The following is a 10739-nucleotide window of genomic DNA, read 5'->3' as shown; positions in this document are numbered from 1 at the left end:
CAAGAGAAAAAGTCTTCTGATAATCAACCCCAAATGTTTGGGTAAAACTTTTGGCCACTAGCCTCGCCTTGTATCTATCAATTGTTTCATCTGCCTTATGTTTAATAGTGAACACCCATTTACACCCCATTGATTTCTTTCCTTTAGGAAATGGGACCACATTCCATGTATTATTCTTTTGTAGTGCTTCCATTTCAACTTGCATTGCTTTAGTCCATTTCGAATCTTTCAAAGCTTCTTCCACTATGGTAGGTGTTTTGATGGTTTCCATTTGCTGAACAAATGCACGATATTTTGGTGAAAGTCGATAAGTAGAGACATAGTTTGAAATGGAATACCACATCTTTCCTTCTGGAAAGTACCTATCTGGTGGTTTTCCTCGATTTGGTCGAGGAGGCAACATATAAGATGGTTCAATAATTTCCAAGTGAGTATTTACCTTGGGAATATTCGTTGGATCATGGACTGACACTGGAGAAGTCTGAGAGGGGTTTTTACTCAAGTTGTTACTCAAACAAATAACATATGGCCTATTTGGGCAATTCGACGCAGCAGGAAACCTATTTGGGCTATTGGCAGACACAAGAGAGGGCCCAAGCCCAATTGGGTTGTCGGCTGGTGTAAAAGACAATCAACATGGGATGTTCCATCACGGTCCTGTGGTCTCTCTGCAAGCCCCGGTTCATTATCCTCTAATTCCAACCTGTGTCTTGGGCCTTTATTATCCTCTAGATGTAGCCCATGTCTTGGGCCTTCATTATCCTCCAGATCCAGCCCGTGCCTTGGGCCTTCATTTGGGCAGTCAATACTTAAACTAGTAAAGATATCGAACCATCCATAATCTTTACCTACGAATATCTCCCCCAAAGGAGTATGGTTGGGAAGAAAAAATAATTCATCTTCAGATAAGGTAACATCTATAGTGACGTAGACATGTCGGGTAGGTGGATGATAACAACGATAACCCTTTTGTTGTGGACTGAATCCAATGAAAACACACCGTACAACACATGGATTAAGTTTGCTTCGTTGATTTTTGTGAAGATGGACATATGCCACACAACCAAAAACTCGAAGTTCGAGATGAAGGGTGGAGGGGAGCAAAGCATGATCGGCAAGCACGGCCAAATGTGTTTTAAAAGATATAACACGTGATGGCATTCGATTCATGAGATAAATAGCATAGGTGACTGCATCAGCCCAATATGTCTTGGGTTCACAACTACTAATAAGAAGGGCACGGGTAATCTCAAGTATATGCCAATTTTTCCGTTCGGCGACTCCATTTTGTTGTGAGGTCTGAGGGCACGAAGTTTCATGGAGAAAGCCTTTTTTTCGTAAAAAACTAGGAAAGTTCCTGATTAAGATACTCACCACCGTTGTCTGATCGAAACACTTTAATAGTGAGTGAATATTGAGTATAAACCATGTGATAAAAACTTCTAAAGATACTACCCACATCGCTTTTATTTTTCATGAGGTACAACCAAGTCATTCTGGTGCAGTCATCAACAAATGTTACAAACCAACGCACACCATGCTGAGTAGTAACCGGAGATGGCCGCCATACATCAGAATGAATTAGCTCAAAATGAATTGCTCTTCTATTCAAACTCGAGGGATAAGAAGCTCGATGACTTTTGGTTAATGTGCAAACATTACACTTTAATGAAGAATCTGAAATATTACCAAATAATGACGGAAGTAATTTTTGCAAATAACCGAAGGAAGCATGACCAAGATGACGATGCCACAACTGAATGGTCTTCAACTTCCCACTATCACAACCTTGAACTTGATGAACACGACCATGTGTAACATCAACAACATAGTACAACCCCCTTCTCTTAGTACCATGCCCAATGATCTCCTGAGTTCAGATATCCTGAAGTAAACAGAAAGACATAAACATTTGCACAACACAGTCTAATTGCTCAGTGACCTGTCCCACAGATAACAAATGGCTAGAGAGTATGGGAACAAGTAAGCAGTTGTGTAAGGAGAAAGTAGAAGTGAGTGCAATCGTACCTGCCCTTGTAACCGGGGCAACACCTCCATTAACTGTGACAATACTATCCCATGGTGGTAGGGTTGTAGAGTTAAATAACGATCATAAGTCATATGATCAGTGGCTCCATAGTCAATAATCCAACCTATATCAAGATCAACAGATGCAATCAAAGTTGTGCCAAAGTTACCTGGATCATCGGATTGCCCTTGAGAAGCAATCAAATTCAATAAAGACATATGTGGGCTCAGATTATCTGGGTTCGGGTTCTAGTCTTGATGAGTTTTCGCTGGTGGGCTAGGCGGGCCCATGCCCAAGTTGCTGCCAACATCTTCAATTGCTTGTTGCCCATTTAGATTTCGGGCTCCAGGTTCACATGATTGCATCCCAATTGGGTTGTGGATTCCAGATGGACCTTGCTATCCAATTATCTTGTGGGCTTCATAATTAGCCAGCATGTGCTCCTTTTTGCTAGAAATTGGAACCAACGTTTGGTTGTCAGCCATGGAACCAATCTTTGCTTTAGATTTCTAGTTTTTTGTTTTTCTAATAGGTGGTGTCTCTTGCTTCGAGACACACGGTTTGGTAGTTTAGGTTTATATGTTTTTAGGCTTTGGGTTGTAACGGGTCTAGTGGTCTTTTGTTTCGAGACCTGGGTTTGGGGTTTTAACAGAGGTCTCTTGTTTCGAGACTTCTGAGCTTGGTTTCAATGGCTGTTACACATCTAACAAAGAGAAGAATTGAAAATGTTAGTAAACGAGGATAGGATTTAGAGAAAGAGACAGGCCGAAACCTGCTATGATGCCAAGATAAAAGTGTTTAGGGTTTGAATTGTGCTATGTTATTCTTCTCATTCGAGGAGGCTAAATATAAGATACAACTTGTAATACAAGTAATATTAAAAGAATTATAACCAAACTAGGAAACATAATTATATTCTTAATCTAATTTGGGCTCATGCCTACATACTAGATATCTTAATAGGTCATATCGTGCAACACAATCCGTATGGCAGTCTGAAAACAATTTTTTTTTTCTTTTTAATATTACAATCTAATGATATTCCTCTTCACTTGTAAGTAAAATATTTTAGGTTAGATTCTTGTCAAAGTTGAATTTGAACTGCATTTTTACCAGCCCATTGTGAGGCTTAACCCACTTACCTGCCATTTTTTTTAGCACATCAATATTTTTACACTAAGGAAGGGGGAATTCGGCTAATTAGTCACATAATGGACAACCTAATTTGGTATCAAATTCGTCATTCGCGAAATTCAAACCTAAGACCTCTCACTCCCCCGGCCTATTAGTCTAGCTAGTACCGTTTGTATAAAAAAACAAGGGAGTCCTTAACGAATTGGAAATGTTTAATATTAATGAAGAAAATGAATAGTATGGTATGGTTAAGATTTCGAATATTAAATTAGGGACATATGTGGAAAGAAAAGAAATAAATTTTAAAAATATTAACTACCTAGATTTAAGTGTAAGTGTAGTACACGTGGCATAAACTAACAAGTGGTAACACTGACTCGTAGAAAATTTTACGAGATTCTCTCAAAGTAGAATTTTATATGGAATCTGTATCACCTTATAGTTTAACTTTAATTTTCACATATACATTATAGAATATAGTATAATAAACATGAGATTACAAAGAATTTATAAAAAATCTTACTTTGAAGAAAGTCTCGTTTAGTAATTCTGAAGTTTTTGCACATGTGCACATCACTTTCTAGCTCCTATAAATTGATGGACTGCATCGGTGCACAACTCTTTCTAGACCTTGAAAAACTGGCTTGATATTTAGTCGGTTGATATTGCTTGCGCAAACAACAAGATCAATCATATAAATTATTTAGATTGACGGTGCCTAAGTCTTCTATCTTTTCAGAAAGAAACAATCAAACATATCATGCACCACCATCTCCCAATCTCAAGTAGGTTGCCGTCCATAATTAAAAAGCACCCATTCATATGTATATTTTTTATTTGACAACGAGACATCAATCAGAAAGAAAAAAAAAATTTACATAAAAAAATTACGAAGCCGCAGGATCCTAATTATATCTACGACTATTCACTTTCTACTATTTGCTTTGGAATATCTCTTTGTCTACCTTTAGCATATTCATCGTCACCTTCCTAAAATTATTCTAAGAAAATATATTCTTTTCTTTTGACCTTGTTTTTTCATGACAATTTTGTTTTTCTTTTCTCTATACAAACGAAGAGCTGCTACAAAAATAGTACGAGTCAAGTTATCGTGATATATCAAACTCACTATAAACAAATTCAAACTTACATTTGTGTTAGTCAAATTTGAATCCTCCTCCCTCGATTAAATGGAGACGGTTATCATTATATAAACTGCTAATTGGTAGTCTTTTGAAAAGAAATTATACTTTCAGTTTTTACTTTACAACAATATATATTGTATATTGTAAAAGTTTACAGAACTATATTATTGCATGACATGGTGTGCCCTAGCTTCCGTCGTACATGGAATGATGAAAGCAAATGTATGTATGTATCTATATATATAAATATATATAAATGAAACTTGTGACAAGTGTCGTGATGGAGTGAAGCAATTTTAAGGGGGGTAAAGTTTCCTCCAAAAGATATCGATTTGTTTTTTTTGGGTGGGGGTGGCGGGTTGGGTTTGCGGTTGGTGTTGTTTCCAAGTTTGAATACTTTTTGGGACTTCATCTTGGTTGCATTCAGAAAGTTTAAGAAATTGTGCCACCTTGGGGCCAGGAAGAGAGGAGGCCGACGTTGACATGGAGGGAAGGAGGTCAGGATCAAAAGATGGATGATACATTGCGAAAAAACCTGTAACAGGTAAGTTGAATTGTAGAAGCCGTAGTCTTGACAACGCACAAAAACATTTGATTACAAAGACTCTTGTTTACAGTTTTGTGTCCAAATTTTTCTTTACATTCACCAAAATTTAATTAACCAAGTATATTATGGCCTTTTATAAACTAGTTAGCCTTTTAAATTGTAAAAAAACGAATGCCCTTGTTGTTAGTATAAAGGGAGTGATTCCGGATTTTCGCACACCCTTTTAATCCCATGCACTATCGTTTTAAGTTTGTCAGTTAATTTCTTTTTAACTCATTCAGTCTAATCAATAAACAAAACGATAAAAAAAATAGAACTGTTATTAGCACTTCAAAAATCTTATTTTACATTCCTTATAAGTGTATTTTTCTTTTTAATTATAGAAATATTGGAATGCCAAATGAGATTTTTAGAATGTTAATAATAATTTCATGAAAAAACATAAAAAGTACAAAAAAAAAAAAAGGGTATGAAAATCCCACTCTGATTAGAGGAGAGAGAGAGCGTTTGATGCTCGGAAGGGGGGACACTCGCATTTTGGACACGTGTTTTTTTTTTTTTTTTTTTTCAAGAAATTTGAGGAGATGACGACATTTTAAGACTGTTAAATGGGTGGACCAATGTCACTAAATTATAGAAATCACAAAGAGGGCACATTCATTTTGGATGGAGTAATGCTAAGAAGTTTAAATTTGCAGACAAAATTTATAAATTAAATGATATGTCACAAATAAAAAAATAATCATGTTTATCAATGCTTAAGTAATAGTTATGATTCCAATCTTTTAACTTTTATACCATTTAATTTATAAAATTTTATCTACAAATTTAATCTCTTTAGTATTATGCAAAAGATTTGAACTCACTTGAAATATGGTGACCGGAGGATGAGGAGGGTGGACAAAGACATGATGACAACACTAGATATGGTCTGCAAAAATGAAGGCATCTGAATACCAATGAGAATGGCCCCTACTACTACCACCCATATAAGTCTGCCACAATAGACAATTGCTTGTACTACCACCACACCACACCACACTGTTGAAACTTAGATTCCTTTCTCTTACAAGTTACAAGAACAACAATTATTGCATCATATGCCATTACCACAAAAATAAATAAAGGATGCTTTGGGAAAATTATCAAGTTTAACAATCACACGGTTACTTAATGTTACCAATTCATGAATTATATATAATTTATGTAAACGACATGGTTAATATTTTATGTAGTTATGATATGGTAGTAATAAGTAGATACTTACATAATGTTAAAAGTAATACATACGATAGGTCATGAGTTTAATTTCTGACGCTAATGAATCGCACGATGATGATAAGGAAAATGTTGCTCGATCTTGAAAATGACAACTCGCCATGTCTGATCCCCTTTTAAAAAAAGAGATATCGGCATACTGTTATAGAAGAGTAAATCAAGAACAACATTTAGCAGTGTGACAGACACCGAAAAATTTATGCAATACCAGCCAATGATTTGATTGGTCCTTAGTCCAAGGGGCTACATGTATGACTTAATTTTAGAAAGTGCATGAATCTAGGTCCCCACAAGCTCACACACCCAATGTTTGATGTAACAACACAACACTAAGTTACAAAGACCAAAACAAAGTGCCTAACATCAATGATTTTCTCTCCCTATAAATACAGGCTTCTACAAGACTTGAGAGCTACCAAATACAAACTAACCAAAAAATCAAGAGGAGAATTTGATTAGTTTGTTACCTCCAAATTGTGCTTCCTCCCCAATGGCCCCTGTACCGATTTATCCCATCAAGGTTGGTCACATTGACGATGTCCAAGAACTCAGAAAATCCAAGCCTTCTATTATTCCTGAGAGATTTGTGAGGGACATGACTGAGAGGCCAGCACTTGCCACTCCCATGCCATGCTCCGCTGACATTCCCACCATCAATTTCTCAAAGCTTGCAAAAGGGACAAAAGATGAAATCAAAAGTGAGATTTCCCAGCTTGCAAATGCCTGTGAGAACTGGGGATTTTTCCAGGTAAAAATTCCACACGACTCTCTTTTTCTGTTTACTTGCAAGGAAAACATGATAATGTAGACCTGGGTGTAGCCAAATCGGTTAAAGCAATGTGCTCTCCTCTCTACACCAAAGTTTGAATCTCTCAAACTCCATTTCCGCGATTTAGATGAATTAGTGTAGAAATAATGCTTGCATCACAAAAACATGGCAAGTCATGGAAGCTAATTATTGGTCTGTTGTGGCTATTTTATGACAGGTGGTTAATCATGGGATTGATCTGAGTATACTCGAAAGCATAGAGAAGGTGGCCAAGGAATTTTTTATGCTGCCTTTGGAGGAGAAGAAGAAGTATGCCATGGCTCCTGGGACTGTTCAGGGATATGGCCAGGCTTTTGTTTTATCAGAAGACCAGAAATTGGACTGGTGCAATATGTTTGCTCTTGGGGTTGTACCAAACTTTATAAGAAACCCCATGTTATGGCCAACAAACCCAGAAAATTTCAGGTAAAAGTTTCTTCCATGCTTCAAAATATGTTCATTTTTTAGGTGTATTAATTTTGATGCAAATCACAGCTTGACATATACATATATGATTCATCGAAAACTCAAGAAAATTGTTATTAACACTTTAAAAAGTTCTTCGTGCACTCATCTAAGCATAAAAGATTGCTTTGTGTTTTTATAAAGTTGGAGTGAATAATAATTTTTTAGAATGAGAATAATGGTTCTAAGACCCATAGCAAAATATTTATATTCACATGTCAACTGTGTCCATTTACTGGGAAGAGCCAAGTATTTCTTTTTCTTATTATTAAAATCTAAAGTATAAAACTTTTTCTTTCTTTTGTTTTCCCCCACTCAAGTGAAAGTGTAGAGGTCTATTCAAAGGAAGTGAGGAAGCTGTGCCAGAATCTGCTGAAATATGTAGCCATGAGCCTTGGATTGAAAGGTGATGTGTTTGAGAAGATGTTTGGGGAGGCTGTGCAAGCCCTAAGGATGAACTATTACCCTCCATGTTCAAGACCTGACCTAGTTTTGGGACTAAGTCCACACTCAGATGGAAGTGCCCTCACAGTTTTGCAGCAAGGGAAGGGCAACTCAGTGGGACTTCAAATCCTCAAAGATGACAGATGGGTCCCTGTTAAGCCCATTCCTAATGCACTTGTGATCAACATTGGAGACACCATAGAAGTGAGTAAAAATATAGTTGCATAGGAAAATGTCTCGTAATTTAGGGACAAGCGGGAAGCTCCTGAAAGGCTTGGCACCCTCTTTTTCGGAATTGAGGGGTGGGTGCTTTGCGCCTTCGGACTGATGAGCTAATCTCTCGTAATTCTTGCTTGATATTGATTATTAAAAAGTGGCATTTGGGTTGTGGTTAGTTTTCTAACATGAAAAATGAAATGCAGGTTCTTACAAATGGGAAATACAAGAGTGTGGAGCATAGAGCAGTGACACACAAGGAGAAAGACAGGCTTTCAATTGTGACATTTTATGCTCCTAGCTATGAGATAGAGCTTGGACCAATGGCAGAATTGGTGGATGAAAACAACCCATGCAAGTATAGAAGATACAATCATGGAGAATACAGTAAACACTACGTAACAAACAAGTTGCAAGGCAAGAAAACCTTGGAGTTTGCCAAGATTCAAACCAAAATCTCAAATTAATTGACAAGACCCCATTTAGTCCCCAACCCTTCGTTAGATTCTGTCCACACTACTGTTGCACTGCAGTATGTATGTGTTTCAGGTCAAAAACTAGTTGGTGATCATGCAGTTCTTTTGTGGACAGGAAGTTTGTTCATTACTGAAAGGTAGACTGTCGAAATACAAAAATAGTTGTGAAATGTTATTGGTAACTTAATGTACCACCATGTTACTAACATAAAATTCGACAGATGTCTTGTAAAAAGAATTTCTGTACGATGATGTCAAGGAAGTGTAAACTATTGGGATGCACTGTTTATATGTAACTCATTTTGTACAATCTCCACTAACCAATCCCGTGGGGTCTTCGTGTTTTCAAGCTTTTATTGTCAAATTGCGTTTGTTTATATATTTAACTAGCAGTACACGCCATCATCAGTAAACAAGAATATATATCAAACAGAAAATATCACGTTTCACTGTTCTCTCTCTCTCTCTCTCTCTCTCTCTCTCTCTCTCTGATTCTTAATGCAGAAAGAATAGCATGCAAAATTATGCAATCATATGCAGGAATCCAACCCCAACACCAACCACAGTAATTCTTTATAGGGTTGTGTTATCTACATATTATTTTTATTTTTTACACATATTTCTTCATTTTTTACCGTGGAATTGAATAAATTAAAAAAAATTAATCACAAAAAATTAATAAGTATGTGTAAAGTAAAAAAAGAGTGAATAACACTTTCTTTCTTTATAACCGAAAAGAAGATGAACAAAATCATCGATGTTCCTAGGACTGAAAAAAAAGCTAACCCGACCAAAATCTGACCAGAAAAAAAACCGAATCCAATAATCTTGAACGGTTGGGTAACTGAAATCGACACTTACCAAAAATTTTGGTATGGTATTTGGTTTCCATGAAGGGTTTGTTCGGTAAAATCGAGCCGAACTGAAAATATTTTTTATTTTTTTATTTATTGAATTAAGTAAATATTAGCCGTTGGGTTTTCTTAAGATATAGTGTCAGCCCTCCGTTAAAATTAACACTCTCCTAGGTCTGCACTCAGCCACCACATATCACTTCCCCCTCCCTCAACTCTGACGCCCTCTCCTTGGTCTTCTCTGCAACTTCTCCGGCCGCCGCATCACCATATCTTCTCTCTCTCTCTCGCCCCCAACCGCCACCACCAAGATTCCTCCTCCCACCCCCTTATCGCCACCGCCACCGCAATTTAGTTATCACCACCATTGCATTTCAGCCACCACAATTATTTTCTCCTCCCATATTAATATTCAAACCTCTCTTTAGGATCCTCATCTCCTCTAAATTCTCATCAAACACCCACTTGCAGATCGAGTCTCTCTCTCCGACCAAGCCACCACCATGGCCTCATGCACGACCTCCATCTCTGCCGTCCATTTCCATCTCGCTCTCGCACCACGACCTCCAAGCCACCTCAACACCACAAACAGTTCTGAAAATAGCCATTTCGAAAACTTCGGTTTGGTAGTCGGTACATGTGTTTCGGTTCGGTTACCTAACCGAACCCATCCCTAGGTGGCTAGGTGTCCCGTTGTTGAAGGCCGTTGTTGAAGGAAATGGAGAGAGAGAGAGAGAGAGAGAGAGAGCTCTTTTTTTATGAGTGGTGGGAACCATTGAAATCATGCAAATATGTCTGTAATATTTTGTTGTTCACACTATTGGGGTGAAGGAAGCAGCACTGAGCAAGTTGTGATGTGTTTTTGGGAAATTTGGAAAAATAATCAAAATTTTGGATTTCATATAGAATTATAGTCATTTTTTTAATTTTATTATAATTAGATCCAAAATTGGTATAAAAATACTAATGTACCCTTTTAACAATGAGGGAAGCAATTACACCCACCATTGCAAAGATTAAAGATGTAACCGCATAACTCGTTTTGGTGTTATCTGATTCCAACAACTTTTCTTCTGGAAATCAACTCCGCAAACAGTTGATCTACAAAAAGCACAATTTCTATAAATCTTGTTACAGATCAGAGCCCAATTTGATTTTAACGTGTACTTAAATCCGATTTGATCTTCAACAAAGAGAAATGCAAGAGGGAAAGAAAGGGGAAGAGCTTACTGCTTAGTGGTTTCCTTGAATAAATGATATGATTGTCTTCGAAAAACAAATTGTAACGTTGCATGAGGCTACAACCTCTGGGTTTTGCTGGGATGGGAAGAAGATGACAAAGA

The 10739-nt window shown here is 37.1% G+C and overlaps 1 protein-coding gene across 1 annotated transcript; it reads left to right on the top strand.

Annotated features, from left to right (window-relative positions):
• Positions 1–6537: 6537 nt before the first annotated feature.
• LOC103943637 (protein SRG1) lies at positions 6538–8838 on the top strand. Its single transcript, XM_048572128.1, has 4 exons — positions 6538–6881; positions 7120–7367; positions 7727–8054; positions 8273–8838. The coding sequence occupies exons 1-4, from the start codon at positions 6624–6626 to the stop codon at positions 8531–8533; spliced, it is 1095 nt and encodes a 364-aa protein (XP_048428085.1). The 5' UTR covers positions 6538–6623; the 3' UTR covers positions 8534–8838.
• Positions 8839–10739: the final 1901 nt, after the last annotated feature.

This window comes from the organism of the source record quoted next, unplaced genomic scaffold (genome assembly GCF_019419815.1).
Source record: "Pyrus x bretschneideri cultivar Hongxiangsu unplaced genomic scaffold, Pyrus_bretschneideri_v1 Contig6, whole genome shotgun sequence".
In the NCBI taxonomy this organism is placed as follows: Eukaryota; Viridiplantae; Streptophyta; class Magnoliopsida; order Rosales; family Rosaceae; genus Pyrus; species Pyrus x bretschneideri.
Note: the sequence above shows the minus strand (reverse complement) of the source record. Positions and strands in the feature narration are given on the sequence as shown.